The 16,678-nt window shown below is 44.6% G+C and overlaps 1 protein-coding gene across 1 annotated transcript; it reads right to left on the bottom strand.

The window, feature by feature from the left end:
• Positions 1–1,984: 1,984 nt before the first annotated feature.
• mc5ra (melanocortin 5a receptor) lies at positions 1,985–16,379 on the bottom strand. Its single transcript, XM_058053878.2, has 5 exons — positions 16,204–16,379; positions 12,218–12,422; positions 10,650–10,756; positions 5,576–5,764; positions 1,985–3,115 (listed from the first exon to the last, which is right to left on the bottom strand). The coding sequence occupies exons 2-5, from the start codon at positions 12,359–12,361 to the stop codon at positions 2,506–2,508; spliced, it is 1,050 nt and encodes a 349-aa protein (XP_057909861.2). The 5' UTR covers positions 12,362–12,422; positions 16,204–16,379; the 3' UTR covers positions 1,985–2,505.
• Positions 16,380–16,678: the final 299 nt, after the last annotated feature.

Here is a 16,678-nt window from a genome sequence, read left to right as displayed (position 1 = left end):
AATGGTAATGGTAATGGTAATGGTAATGGTAATGGTAATGGTTTTATTTCATTTGAACATGCATCAGATTACAATTGAGTGCATCCCATAATCAGTTCACAGTTCCACATGTCCAAAAGGAGTAGGAAGAAGCAAATATAAATATAAAAAAGACATCTCACTCTGACACAAGCATGTTATGATACTGGTTTTAAATTAATAAATTTTTATTGATATGATCTCAGGGAAGAACTAAATTTGAAACACTTCTATGCTAGGACTACGTTATGCTAGCCATAGCATTTCAGTATGTGGAATCAAACTATGGAATGGATTGAGTAAGGACCTCAAACAATGCACAACGATGAGCCAATTCAAGAAACAATACAAGCAGTTGATGTTTGCTAAATACAAGGATGAAGAGTCTTGAACCAGTCATGATGTGCTATATATATCACTATATTGACACTTACTATGGTACACATTATGGCATTGGATGCTCATATCACCTTGTACTTCGGTACGAGGTACATTAAAAAAAAAACGCCTTAAACTGTATTATGGAAAGCAGGAAGTGAACAAATGTAACAGTTAGTGATTGTAAAAGTACCAGATGGAGGGGTAGGATTTAATAAGCTTTGCTTCTTCCTACTCCTTTTGGACATGTGGAACTGTGAACTGATTATGGGATGCACTCAATTGGAATCTGATGCATGTTCAAATCAAATAAAACCATTACCATTACCATTACCATTACATATATATTTTTATGTATGTATTTATTTAAAGTAGTATTGTGTTGTGATCCCAACTCAAAATGTACTATAGCTATAGATAGTCACAACAAAGAATTGATAGTTAATTAACAGAATTTATCAACAACCAACAAATAATGAATAAGATTCGTGTTATAAAACACTAACAAAGATAAAACATGTGCTTACCTGGTCCAGGTGGTCTACAGCTCCTTTGCACCTGTTCTAGTCAAGAATCATTTGAGTTTTTTCTTGCTGCTGTCCTCAACTTGCGGATCCCTGTGCTTTGTGCTAAACACAAGCATGTTCTTGCCTTTTTTGGCCAGTAAGAGACCAAACACTTTGTCTTTGGTGAAACCAAAGAGGCTTGAGAGGAGTGCTCTGTCTTGATGCTTGAGGAGCTGCAGATGAATTTCGGCCTTGTTTTTCCTTAGTGTTCCAACCGAGGACTTTTTGTTTTTTAGTTCATCAGCCAGGGTGAATGATGTAAAGAAATTATCAGTTGTGAGGGTGTGACCCTCAACCATAAGACTACCTGCATGGCCAGGTTTTTCACCCATCTGTGTAGACAGCAAGTTCCTAGGCATGGAAAGGGCGATGTGTTGACATCCCATAATTTTAAGGCCGTATTTGGCCAGCTTTGAGGCCATGTACTGCCGGAAGAAGCAGCGACCCTTGAATGAAATGAGCTGCTCATCAATCCAAAACCTCCCTGCCAAGATTGAACAAGCGGGACGGAAGATTGTTCCACATCCTCCACAGTTCCAGAATAGGCGCCGTGTCCTCCGTATCTTGGTCATCATATCGCAACATCCTATTTATATGCACAAATCCGGTATGCCCCATTGCCTCTGCCATGCAAAAAATGTGGGACCTGTTTTCTTGTTCCACAAGCTGCTTGTTGTCTCATGTCTTGATTTATATAATCCAGACAGGATCAAAAGCCCTAAATAGGTCCTCATCTCTTGTGTGGTCATCGCCATGCACCCAGTCCTCGTTCGGTTTCCTTGTAAATTTGTCATCTCAACAATAAGATTGATCATGTCCTCAGTAAAAAAAAATAATTGAAAGCCGACTCAGGGCTGCTGACCCTGGCTGTGGCGTAGCATGTTGGACCAGGCAGGAATAGGATGAAGGAAACTCGCGGCCTCCGAGTACTTCGAGGCGAGTTCTTTGTGGGTGTCGAGTGGATGGTGGGAGAGATCAATACACAAACCAAGATAGAATATGCCCCAAGATTTATTCCTGACACCACAAACCTAATACAGACATCCGGGCTTATCACAGTCCCTGTCGGCCTACCGGTAAGCGGGTCTTAGAACAACGCAGCTGCAAAAAGCCCCTTCTCTCCCTGCCCGGCTCTTTTTACACATTTCAGATTGTGCAGAAATTGTGCAATAAGAAGTTGCCACCGACCTGAACTGCGGCAGATGTTGTCCAGTGGTGTACCGCTCTGACGGTTTGCAGTGTGAAGCTTCTGGGATGATACGCAACACCTCCAAATCAGAGGCCATGGATCTCAGTCTCAGTCGGAAAAGGGATTTCATTCACTTGGCGGCATAAAACAATGATGGGAGCATCCCTCGCTGAGAGCTTCACAGCAAGCAAACGGCACAGATTCAGTGGAGGATAGAGGAACCAGATAAATCACGTATCACTTATACAGTCCAAAAGTTTTCTATGATATCATAATATGATTTAATATCAGTACCTGCACAGTTTACTGCATCTAAGTACGTACAGTATGTATACAATCTCCAATGGCGGTCAACTACTGGACGTTGCACTCGACACATTGCCGCTCTGATGCTGAGCACTCAGCGGTCAGAGTGCAGATGTTGGTGTAGCAGGTCCGGAGGTTGAAACAACACATGAGCTCCTTGAAAGTTTTGCGCATCTCCTGGCTCCTGAAGGCATAAATGAGCGGGTCGATGACCGAATTGCACATGATGAGGATGAGGTACAGGTTGAAGTGGGACATGAAGCACAAGCAGTAGACGTTCTTTGGGCAGGATATCATGAGGATGAGGTGGAGGAAGAAGGGAGCCCAGCAGATGATGAAGATGCCCAGGAGAATGGTGAGGGTGATGGCGCCCTTCATGCTGGTCCGCTGGTGGACGCTGCTGTGGCCGGGCAGGGCTGCGATGCGCTTGACGTGTGAGCGTGCCAGCATGAACATGTGACTGTAAAGGGAGGCCATGATGAGAAGCATGCTGAAGAACATGGCCACCAGGCAGATGATGACAGAGGTGGTGTCCGAGTAGATGATGAAGATGATCCCGCAGCCCGTGCAGAAGGTCCAGATCCCCCCGATGATGCAGCCAGCTCGCCTCACTGTCATGATGTTGTGGTACCTCAGTGCGTAGAAGATGGTGATGTACCTGCAGATGATTCGCTTTTTCACCTCATTGGTCAAGACGGTGGAAAACAACAATCTAGACAATCTACAGTGGTATGAAAGAGTTGGACACCCCTGATGCTTTTCAAGATTGTCCTTTATAAATGACTGGTTGTTGGGATCAGCCATTTCAGTTAAATATATCATATAGCAGACAAACAGTGATGGATGAGAAGTGGAATGAAGTACAGATGAAATCATTAGAAAGGTCAGAGAAGAAATGGTCACACTAAAAAGATTTGATGATAATAGATTGTCCTTGAACCTAAATAAAACTAAAATCATGCTGTTTGCTAACAGCAGAAAGGACACGCACCAGCAAATACAAATAGACGGTGTGGACATTGAAAGGGTGAAGGAAAATACATTTCTGGGGATCACAATAGATGAAAATATGAGCTGGAAACCTCATATTACAAATATACAACATAAGGTGGCCAGAAATATTTCAGTATTGAACAAAGCAAAATTTGTTCTCAATCAGAAATCACTCCACACTCTTTATTGCACTCTGGTTCTACCAATCTAACTTATTGTGTGGAAATATGGGATAATAACTATAAAAGCAATCTTCACTCGCTAAATGTACTGCAAAAAAGGTCAGTAAGGATAATTCATAATGCCGCCTACAGAGAACATACTAACTCCTTATTTCTAAAATGACAAATACTTCAACTTGCTGATATAGTTCATCTTCAAACAGCTAAAATAATGCATAAGGCTAAAAACAAGCAATTAGCTAAAAATGTCATCCAATACTTCTCTACAAGAGAGGAGAAATATGATCTCAGGGAAGAAGTACATTTGAAACACTTCTATGCTAGGACTACGTTATGCTAGCCATAGCATTTCAGTATGTGGAATCAAACTATGGAATGGATTGAGTAAGGACCTCAAACAATGCACAACGATGAGCCAATTCAAGAAACAATACAAGCAGTTGATGTTTGCTAAATACAAGGATGAAGAGTCTTGAACCAGTCATGATGTGCTATATATATCACTATATTGACACTTACTATGGTACACATTATGGCATTGGATGCTCATATCACCTTGTACTTCAGTACGAGGTACATTATTAAAAAAAAAAAAAAAAAACCTTAAACTGTATTATGGAAAGCAGGAAGTGAACAAATGTAACAGTTAGTGATTGTAAAAGTACCAGATGGAGGGGTAGGATTTAATAAGCTTTGCTTCTTCCTACTCCTTTTGGACATGTGGAACTGTGAACTGATTATGGGATGCACTCAATTGTAATCTGATGCATGTTCAAATGAAATTAAACCATTACCATTACCATTACCATTACCATTACTATTACCAAATATGATTTTAAATCTTGGCAAATGGCAAATAATTTGCAGTGTATATGATATACTGAGGGACACTTTTTGACTAGTTCAGAAATGTAAAAATTGAGCAAATACCTATCAAAATAAGTTATTTTGGTTTTCCCAATAAATAAAAATAAATGTTATAAGATTCTACAAGAATCCCCATTTAAGAAGTGCTAAAGGGCAATGTTTGAACACACCAAACTGTGAATGGCTCACACTTAATCCATCGCGGCTGGTTGAGGTTGAAATCCCTGTTGTAGGCTCCCACTCCAGCCGTGTGCGTTGCAGCTCTGTCTCCGGTGGTCGTATGGCAGAATGGTAAGAATCTGTTTGGGGTCTTAACTTTTTTTCATAGACCGGAGCATTGTTTGGTTAAGCTGCCACAGCCGGAGCTGAGCTTGCTGCAGTCGGAGCGGAGCTCGTTTACTGGAGTCGTTGTAAGTAGCACTTTACGGAAAGCTGGACTGGATCAGGACCGGAGCAGATTCAGTGTGAGCTGGGATAAACCATTTTTGATGACGAATATTGATCAATGACTAATTGACAGATTTTCTAGAGCAACGTGGTATTCTGCTTCAAGAAAATAAATATTGATGATGGCGCAGCTTGATTGAGGCGGTAGAGTGGTCGTCCCCTAACCTGAAAGTTGCGGGTTTGATCTTCCGGTGATAATATGGAAGTACAGTATCTTTGGGCAAGATAGTGAAGCCCCAGTTGGTCCTGATGCTGTGTCATCAGTAGCTAAATGTGTCAAAGTGCTTTGAGAGCCTTGGAGGAGGAACAGCATTTACCATCTTATCGAATGAGCACTTCTGGTTGTGAATGAAGATTTATGGAAATTCAAATCTGAAATGTAAAAGTGTTGTTAATAATTGTATTAACCCTGTATTGTCATTTTTGCACAGCTTAAATTCGTCACTGGACCAGCCGGGTCACCAGTCACCCAACCTGTAGCGAGCGGAGCACCAGACAAGTGCCCCCAAGTTCCCCCAGGGCCGATGATTCCCCACCCAACCTTTTCATCAACATTGAAACACAAGATTAGTTTGAAAGTTCTGGCTGCAGAAGCACTGGATCGTAGCAATGATTGACATGAAGGTTACCTGTCAACAGCAATGGCCACCAGACTGCACATGGATGCAACCACGGAGATGCAGATCATGGAGTCAAACACGTTGTCCATGTGTCGGATGAAGTGCTCCTCCACCACCAGCTGTTTGTTGTTGAGCAGGTAAATCACCACCGTTTCCCAGGCGTTGGACACGCTCACTAGCATGTCAGCTACAGCCAAACTGGAAAAACAACACAAGGTAAACTTTCAACATGAAGTGTTTTGTTCTCGGAATGGAAGTGTATGAAATACTGTATCAGGAAAACCTGTCCTTACCAGTTATTTACTGATATACGTGTGTCAACGGCTGTCACATAGTAACACCTTGGTTTTAGTATGCCATGGCATTCTTTGCTTTTTGGCCAGACTTTTTGTCCAAATTTTTCCTCGTTTTTTGCGCAGCGATACACGGAACTATTGTTGCATCATTCCGCCACATCAAGTACCAAACAAAGCACCCTACTCTTTGTTGACTTGTCTGTGCATTTTTTTCTTACTGCAACTGCAAAATCATGGGGCTAACTATTGGACCAACCAGGGGCTAACCATGGTGGCAACCAGGGGCTAAACATGGGGCTAACCGTTGGGCCAACCAGAGGCTAACCATGGCGCCAACCTTTGGCTAACCATGGGGCCAACCATGGGGCAACCAAGGGCTAAGCAGGGAGTTAACCATGGGGCCACCCACGGGCTAACCATGGGGCCAACCTTTGGCTAACCATGGGGCCAACCATGGGACCAACCAAGGGCTAAGCATAGAGTTAACCATGGGGCCACCCAGGGGCTAACTATGGGGCCAACAATGGGAGCAACTAGGGGCTAACCATGGAGCTAACCAGGGGCTAACCACGGGACCAACCACAGGGCCAAAGAGTGCCATCCACATCAAAAGTAATGTGTGTGACATTGTAATTATTATCTATAAAATGTACTCTTTTCCTAATATTTGTCTGGTCTGGATTAACTGGTCCCAGTAAACGCTGAAGGTCACAGCCCGAAGAGGCCATAAGAACCACATCATCTGCAAATAGCAGAGATGAGATTCTAAGGCCTCCGAACCGGACTCCCTCCACACCTTGGCTGCGCCTAGAAATTCTGTCCATGAAAACTGAACAGAATCGGAGACAAAGGACAGTCTTGGCGGAGGCCAACGTTCCCTCCGGTCACCCTTCTTGAAAAAGAGGACCACCTCCCCGGTCTGCCAATCCAAAGGTACTGTTCCCGACTTCCACGCAATGTTGAAGAGACGCGCCAGCCAAGTCATTCCCTCAACATCCAGAACCTTGAGGAATTCTGGGCGGAACTCGTCCACCCCCGGAGCTTTGCCACTGAGGAGCGTTTTGACCACCCCAGATACCTCAGCCACGGCGATGGCACTGTCTACGTATGTATCCTCAGACTCTGCTTCCTCTATGGAAGGTATGTCAGTGGGATTGAGAAGGGCCTCAAAGTATTCCTTCCACCGTCCGTCTAGATCCCCAGTCAAGGTCAGCTGGCCTCCGTCTCTACTGTAAACAGTGTGGACAGGGCACTGCTTCCCTTTTCTGAGGCACCGGACGATTTGCCAGAACCTTTTCAAGGCCGACCGAAAGTCGTGCTCCATGGCCTCACCGAATTCCTCCCACACCCGGGTTTTTGCCTTGACAACTGCTGCGAGCCGTGTGGCCTGACGGTACCTGTCAGCTTCAGGAGTCCCACAAGCCATCCATGCTCGATAGGACTTCTTCTTCAGCTTGACGGCAGCCCTGACAGCTGGTGTCCACCATCGAGTTTGGGGCCTGCCGCCATGACTAGCACCGACCGCCTTGCGGCCGCAGCTCCAGTCAGCGGCCTCAGCAATGGAGGCACAGAATATGGACCATTCGGACTCAATATCCTGGTCCCCCCGGGATGCAGGTGAAGCTCTGCCGGAGGTGAGAGTTGAAGACTCGACGAACGAGAGACTCTGCCAGACGTTCCCAGCACACCCTAACTATACGTTTGGGTCTTCCAAGTCTGTCCAGCATCCTCCCCCGCCATCTAATCCAACTCATCACCAGGTGGTGATCGGTTGACAGCTCAGCCCCTCTCTTCACCCGTATGTCCAGAACATGCAGACGCAGGTCTGATGATACGACTACAAAGTCGATCATAGACCTGCGGCCTCGGGTGTCCTGGTGCCAAGTGCACTTATGGACATCCCTATGTTCGAACATGGTGTTAGTTATGGACAAACTGTGGTTCGCACAAAAGTCCAGTAACATCACACCGCACGGGTTCAGATCAGGGAGGCCGTTCCTCCCAATCATGCCCCTCCAGGTCACGTTGTCATTGCCCACATGGGCGTTGAAGTCTCCCAGTAAAACGACAAAATCACCAGCTGGGGTGCTCTCCAGTACCCCCCTGATGGACTCCAAGAAGGCCGGGTACTCCGAACTGCCGTTTTGCGCATACGCACAAATGACAGTCAGGACCCTTTCTCCAGCCCGGAGGCATAGGGAAATGACCCTCTCATTCACCGGGGATGACTCCAACACAGAGGCACCAAGCCAGGGGGCTATTAATAAGCCCACACCAGCTCGCCGCCTCTCCCTTGCAGCAACTCCAGAGTAGAACAAGGTCCAGCCCCTCTCGAGGAGTTTGGTTCCGGAACGCAAACTGTCTAGTCGAAATATCTCAACCTCTCGCACAAGTTCAGGTTCTTTCCCCACCAGAGATGAGAGATTCCATGTCCCAAAAACCAGATTTGGCTGCCGAAGACTAGGTCACCCAGGCACCCGCTCTTGACCGCCACCCAACACACAATGCACCGGACCCTTATGCATGCCCCCGTAGGTGGTGGGTCTACGAGGGGGAGATCCCGTGTGGTTTCTTCGGGCTGGGCCGGGCCGGGCCCCACGGATGAAGGCCCGACCACCAGGCGCTCGCCTGCGAGCCCCTCCCCCGGGCCTGGCTCCAGGGTGAGGTCCCGGTATCCCACATCCGGGCGAGGTACGGTTCCTCCTCTTGATTTTGTTCATAAGGGTCTTCTGAATCACTCTTAGTCTGTCCCGTCACCTCGGATCTGTTTGCCTTGGGAGACGCTACCAGGGGCATATCGCCCCAGACGACAAGTTCAGGTTCTTTCCCCACCAGAGAAGTGACATTCCATGTCCCAAGAACCAGATTTGGCTGCCGAAGACCAAGTCGCCCAGGCACCTGCCCTTGACCGCCACCCAACACACAATGCACCGGACCCTTATGCTTGCTCCCGTAGGTGGTGGGTCTATGAGGGAGGGTTGCGGGTATGCAATGCAAAAAGGCGGGGTACACCCTGGACTGGTGGCGAGGCAGTCGCAGGGCACATATAGACAAACAACCATTCACACTCACATTTATACCTATGGACAATTTGGAGTGGCTAATTAACCTAGCATGCAAACTCCACACAGAGATGCCCAAGCGGACTTGAGGGATGTCCCTTCATGACTGATGCAACATCTGCACATTTCATTTGCTATGTCTTTTGACGCCCCTGCACAATCTGAAGCTCTAATGTCCCATTGAAGAATCATGATGGCCCCTCCTTCACTGTGCCGTGTGGAAAACATGTCAGGTGGGATCTCTTTGTCATGCCAGTAACATTGGACATTGAATTTCTTCCACCATGTTTGGTGCTCTCCTAAAAATTCCAAACGGATGATTTTGTGGCCTTGAAGAAGATGATGCCTTTGAAGACCTGAAGTTTCAAATGACTGTCTTACCGCGTCCATCCTCAGCAGCAGCATCATCAGCTTGCTTATGCAGCTCAACAATCCCAGTGCGTTCAAAGAGAGAATGCTGTTTGCCTTTGCTATCAAAAGATCATGACAATGTGAACACTTGACACAATATCACATTTATGCCAAGATTGTGCCTTTTAAAGTCTATGCTTTTAAACTTTTCATCAACAGTGTTTATTAGTGATGGCGACATGAAGCCACATGAGGCTTCCAACCATTTCAGTCAACTGGTTGGAGAATGGATTCATTTCTTGAAGCTCCATGTGCACACGACACCACCTGCTGGCCTGGGATACAATTACAGGCGGCTGGATCTTCATGTGTGATGCAGTGAATGCTGATCTGTTTTGGCTCTTGGAAATGATTATGTACTACAAAAAATTGTATTACCAAATGATTAATCTACAAAGTGTAAGATAAAATATACAGTATATATAAAATACTGAATGTTTTCTTGTCTATAAATGCCATGTATCATGTGCTATGGTTAGCTTCATCATGGTCTTATGTCACCTAGCTGGCATGGGCTCAGGGAAAGTGCTTGTGTAACTAGGAAGATGTATGCTTGTGGAACTTGGACAGAATATGGGAGATTTAATTGATTTTTATTCAATAATATTTTTTTTAATTTTTGGTTTGAGGCAATTCCTCTTTGTTGATACATCTCCACTATGCTTTATCTTTGACATCCATGTCAACAAGGGCCTCATTGTCTCTTGTTTTCTTGTGGCTGATAAAAACGTGTGCTCTTTCATTTGCACAATGAACACAAGTTGTGTTAGTATTACTGTAATATATTAATATTATAATGCAGTACTATTAACCTTACCATGGATGGGTGAAGGGCCAGTTTCATCTTCATGTTCGTGAACATGATGAGGTGTTATTATTGTATCCCAATACGCACTTCTCCTCTCAATAACAATGAGAAACAGTACAAATAAAGGTTTTGAAATACAAACATACCATCTCTTAATAGTGTTGGATTTGGCTTACTGATCAAGTCAAAATGTTCCCACACAGGAGAAATTTTCCTCTTTCTAGCTGGCTCCATATCTTCTCTCTCTGAACTCCAAACTAATGTAACCGTAGTAACCAAACCCTCCAAACTATCAACAAACACTATCCACACGCTCAACTGACTGACTCATCACAAAACCTCACATTTTAATGTTTAAGCCTGTTTAACTTTGACTTAGAAAAAGACATACTTCATAAGCAAATGGCCACAAATGGCCCCCAGGCTGCACTTTGGACAGCTCTGGTGTCAGCAGTCATAATATATAATATTGTGGTGTGTATTGTTGGATGTGTGTGAGTCCTCACCTGCAGACAAAGAAGTACATCGGCGAATGAAGGTTCTTGTTCTTAACGATGGCTGTGATGACCAGGATGTTCTCCAGCAGGGAGATGATCCCCAGAATCAGGAAGAGCTGAGAGAAAGCAGAGTGGAGTATGTTGGTTTTTCACATGGGCTATGAGTGATGTCTCTGCTTTCCTTTGAAATCGCACTGACAAAGACCATCCATCCATCCATCCATCCATTTTCTTCCACTTATCCGGGTCCGGGTAGCGGGGGCAGCAGTCTTAGTAGGGAAGCCCAAATTTCCCGGTCCCCGGCCACCTCCTCCACCTCCACCGGGATGACACCAAGGCGTTCCCAGGCCAGCTGTGAGACATAATCCCTCCAGCGTGTCCTTGGTCTGCCCCGGGGCCTTTTCCCGACTGGGCATGCCTGCAACACCTCACCAGGGAGGCGTCCGGGAGGCGTCCGGGACGAGATGCCCGAGCCACCTCAACTGACTCCTTTCAATGTGAAGGAGAAGCGGCTCTACTCTGAGCCCCTCCCCGATGACTGAGCTCCTCACCCTATCTATTAAGGTGAGTCCAGCTACCCTACGGAGGAAACTCATTTCAGCCGCCTGTATCCGCCATCTCATTCTTTCGGTCATGACCCAAAGCTCATGACCATAGGTGAGGGTGGGAACATAGATCCACCGGTAAATTGAGAGCTTTGCCTTCCGGCTCAGCTCTCTTTTCACCACAACGGTCCGGTACAGCGACCGCATTACTGCCGAGGCTGCACCGATCCGTCCGTCGACCTCACGCTCCCACTTTCCCTCACTCGTGAACAAGACCCCGAGATACTTAAACTCCTCCACCTGGGGCAGGACCTCATTCCCAACCCAGAGGGAGCACTCCACCCCTTTTCCGACTGAGAACCATGGCCTCTGATTTGGAGGTACTGAGTCTCATCCCAGACGCTTCACACTCAGATGCACACTGTCGAGTTAACCATGGGGCCACCCACGGGCTAACCATGGGGCCAACCTTTGGCTAACCATGGAGCCAACCATGGGACCAACCAAGGGCTAAGCATAGAGTTAACCATGGGGCCACCCAGGGGCTAACTATGGGGCCAACAATGGGAGCAACCAGGGGCTAACCATGGAGCTAACCAGGGGCTAACCACGGGACCAACCACAGGGCCAAAGAGTGGCATCCACATCAAAAGAAATGTGTGTGACATTATAAAATGTACTCTTTTCCTAATATTTGTCTGGTCTGGATTAACTGGTCCCAGTAAATGCTGAAGGTCACAGGCCGAAGAGGCCATAAGAACCACATCATCTGCAAGTAGCAGAGATGAGATTCTAAGGCCCCCGAACCGGACTTCCTCAACACCTTGGCTGTCCATGAAATTCTGTCAATGAAAATTGTGAACAGAATCGGTATTAGACCATAATACTCTCTCTTCTCTTTCTTTCTCTCTCTCTCGCTCTCTCTCTCTCTCACACACACAAGATACACAACTGGCTGAATGGCGCGACACCTTGCTTTGCACACATGACCACAGAGGGTGCCCCCACACAGCAACCCTGGCGAGCACATACCTCCACTGCAATGTGGACTTGCTCACAAGATGCAGGTTTCATGGTGCCGCTCTTGTCTGAAGGCAGGCTGGAGTTGGGGAGGTAAGCCAGAGTGGTGTTACCCAGGAACGCCCCCTCTTGGTAGGACCTGGCAGACACGTTCATCCCTGCTGGGGCTCTGGTCCACCTCACTGTTTTTTCAGCTCCCAGGCCACTTCATTGCAGGCTGGCAGTACCAATGACAGAACAAGTCAAAGTCAGATACATTTGCAAACCAGACATGACAATGAACATCAATGCTGTATGGAAAATGGAGAAAAGGTTGGAATCCTGGGATGTGAGCCTCAATGTTTTGATGCTGGGATGGTTTGAACGGATTGAGAAATAGACCTTGTGGACCTATACATGCATTTCCAATGGTAATGGTAATGGTAATGGTAATGGTAATGGTAATGGTAATGGTAATGGTAATGGTAATGGTAATGGTAATGGTAATGGTAATGGTAATGGTAATGGTTTTATTTCATTTGAACATGCATCAGATTACAATTGAGTGCATCCCATAATGAGTTCACAGTTCCACATGTCCAAAAGAAGTAGGAAGAAGCAAAGCTTATTAAATCCTACCCCTCCATCTGGTACTTTTACAATCACTAACTGTTACATTTGTTCACTTCCTGCTTTCCATAATACAGTTTAAGGGTTTTTTTTAATGTTTTTTATCCAATGCCATAATGTGTACCATAGTAAGTGTCAATATAGTGATATATATAGCACATCATGACTGGTTCAAGACTCTTCATCCTTGTATTTAGCAAACATCAACTGCTTGTATTGTTTCTTGAATTGGCTCATCGTTGTGCATTGTTTGAGGTCCTTACTCAATCCATTCCATAGTTTGATTCCACATACTGAAATGCTATGGCTAGCATAACGCAGTCCTAGCATAGAAGTGTTTCAAATGTACTTCTTCCCTGAGATCATATTTCTCCTCTCTTGTAGAGAAGTATTGGATGACATTTTTAGCTAATTTCTTGTTTTTAGCCTTATGCATTATTTTAGCTGTTTGAAGATGAACTATATCAGCAAGTTGAAGTATTTGTGATTTTAGAAATAAGGAGTTAGTATGTTCTCTGTAGGCGGCATTATGAATTATCCTTACTGACCGTTTTTGCAGTACATTTAGCGAGTGAAGATTGCTTTTATAGTTATTAGCCCATTTTTCCACACAATATGGTAATGGTAAATGTGGGATTACATAAAATGGGGGAAATTAGACAGCCATTGAGCCCTGAATGAATCGCAACATTTTGATGCCAGAGGCAGGATTGGAAGCAAACATTAAGTGCTTTATGCACCCTATAAACCTTGCAATCCAACCTACCCTGCATGCAGCAAACCCATGTGATGTGCTTGTTCCACAGATGAACAAGTTAAAGATTTCTTTAAGTCAACAAAAACACATTCCAAAGATTTGCGATTTAAAATGGAAAAAAAGCAGCACAAAAAACAAGTTTTTGCAAACACATATGAATGAATATGTATTGCTGTTTTGGGGTTAAATGTACCCTATTATTACTCAAATGTTATGAGTATTTAAGCAAGCATTAATTCATTGATTTTCTACTGCTTTTCCTCACAAGGGTCACGGGCGTGCTGGGGCCTATTCCAGCTGTCTTTGGGCAAGAGGTGGGGTACACCCTGGACTGGTGGCCAGCCAATCCCAGGGCACATATAGACAATCAACCATTCACACTCACATTCATACCTATGGACAATTTAGAGTCCCCAATTAACCTAGCATGTTTTTGGAATGTGGGAGGAAGCTGCACAGATTTGGCCGAGGGTGGAATCAAACTCTGGTCTACTAGCTTTGTGTCCTGCGTAGCGTAGTATTGGTCATACAATATACCAATATATTATTGGTCACTAGGTGTCAGTAATTGATTGGTGACATAAGCACCAGGTTTGACCACTGGAGCAACAGGTGCGAGTCATTTCACAGCAGGCACAAAGACCTTTGTGGCCTCACACCAGCTGTTCGGAGCGTGTGCCCAAATACAGTGCACCTTGCTGGGCCACATCAGGTGGCTTCTCTCCATCTATACTCTGGTTCTCCTGATAGTAGTAGCAAAGTGCTAGCAGTCATGTCATGATATTTGATTAGGACAAACCAACAGCTACACTTGGTCAAATCCTAATTTGTTCCAGTCCTTCTTACCGGTGTGCACAAACTATACTTAATAAAAATAAAGGTTATCAGTAAAGGTTTGAAATGAAAAGCTGAAAGTCAACTCTGAACCCCCAACATCACTTCCCGTCCTCTTATGGAACCCATTCATTATGACACACATGAGATGTTTTTACTCCTATTATGCATACTAGGTAATAGGTGTGTAAAGGCAACTATAGGGCTGTTATTTAATGTCTAGAGGGCTCTCATAATGTTAAAAATGTATTTATAAGGTTCAATTCATTCATATTGAATCCTACTTTGTAGAAAGGGACATATTGCGGTTGGGTTTGGAACCAAATAATCTGTTCTTTTAGACAGTTTGGATTTTTTATTCTATTACAAAATCCATCCGGGCTGTCACACGGCTGTCCAATTGTGCCCACCTCACCACTACAAAATGTGTGTTTGTCTAATGAAGCAGAAAAAATGTATTTTAAAGATCAATGTCATTCTTGTAGTTTATACATATGTGGAATTATTTAATGAGAATTAAAAAAAATGTTACCCTTAGCCATCATTGACATTTCACTGATGCAGTCCTGTTTGTCACTGTTGTTATGGGAATTGTTGTTGCTGCTGTTTTTGTCTCTCTCTCTCTCTCTACTGTCCCCCCCCCCACCAGTTTCCCTTCTTCTTCTTTTCTGTTTTTCTTCTTGCTCTGATTTTTGAATGGCCCAATCGATCTTCTGGTGTTTTGCCACGCTCCCACACAGGACGTGCTTTTGTTCTGGAGACAGCTGGGAAATGAAGCATGCTCCTGACAGGACACGGTGGCTATGGGAAAAGAAGGCGTCAAGTGTTCATGTCCTGGTCTCAGCTGATGAGAGGGAATGAGATGGTTCCTCTTCCCTGCAGGCAACCACCGACTCATGACTTGTCAAACAGATCATGCAGGAATGTCAGGTGACATTTGGGACTTTTTATAACCCCCTCCACAGCCACGAAGATGGCTTATTTATATCCACCATAGCAGAGTTTTTCCATATCCTTTTTGAGAGAGCTTTTAAATATAACTCAGTGACTGATCACTCATCCATCGTCTTGAGTCATGGGCTGACCATACTTACATGCTCACATGATGCTGGAGGATTCATCAGACATGCTTATCATTTCTTGGGAACATTCAGAAAGGATTATTATTAAAGAACTGCCTCAATGCACCTTTCCTTCTTGAAATGTACAAATGGCAATACCAAAACACGGGGCGATTGTCATAAAACATTTTATCAAAATTGCAAACTCAATGTAATTTCTCTTTTAAAACACATTCAATTAATCATTATATTACAGCAAATATTATGGTATTACAATACTGTAACTATTAATTGGAAATTCCCCAGTTTTTGAATGTTTCATGGGAGCTGCGATTTGTCCTACTTTTTTGACGGTCGTTGAACGCAACGATGCACTGTTCTCCGATGTACAGAGGGATGTATGGATGTATGTGGATGTATTTTCCCCCTTTTTCTTTCATCTCATATTTGCTCCTGAATGCTGATACTATGTGGGAATGCATAAAGGTAAGATTTAATGACTTTGAGTGCTAATGTGCATCATTGTGGTAGTTCCATGCTAAATCGCTAATGCTAGCAAAACACTGGACTTCAGCCATGGTCATCACATTGACAGCCCGTCAATAGCAGCTGGAACTCCAGTTTCGCTGGCAGTTCGATGCAAAAATCAGCAGAGAGATGTAAAAATGTGAAAACCAATGGTTAGTTGGGCCACTCTTATGCCAAGGTAGCACTGTATATGACAATAAAAACAATACCTGCACTGCTCCAGTCTCTGGCAGGCCATGTAATCCGTGATAAGTCAAACACAGCGACAGTAGATACAAATAACTTTGGTCTCACTACAAGAGCCATCTGCCAGGGCTTTGAAGCTAACTTTACCAATCTGAATAGTCTTTTCTTTCTCCATTTCCCATCAATATTTGTTCCAGCTTGTGGCTACAGAGTTATCATGCTTCAATCAAACTATGGTGGGGGCCAAGGGTCAAACAGGAGGAGCGCACGTTAAAACAATAGATAGTTGTTGTTGTTGATAAACTGTGATAGAGTTTATTGAGCTGTGAAGTGGCACAACAACTATTCATTCACTCATTAATTTTCTATACGGCTTTTCCTTTTTGGCAACACTTGCTGCTCGATGTAATGAAAAACAACAAAAAACAGGCTATTTGTCTCACTTTAGAATAATAACAATAATAAACAGCCGGGACGGCCGCACGGTGTAGAGTGGTT

This window comes from Doryrhamphus excisus, linkage group LG5 (genome assembly GCF_037039965.1).
Source record: "Doryrhamphus excisus strain RoL-2023G ecotype Guam linkage group LG5, RoL_Dexc_Guam_v1.1, whole genome shotgun sequence".
NCBI lineage: Eukaryota > Metazoa > Chordata > Actinopteri > Syngnathiformes > Syngnathidae > Doryrhamphus > Doryrhamphus excisus.
Note: the sequence above shows the minus strand (reverse complement) of the source record. Positions and strands in the feature narration are given on the sequence as shown.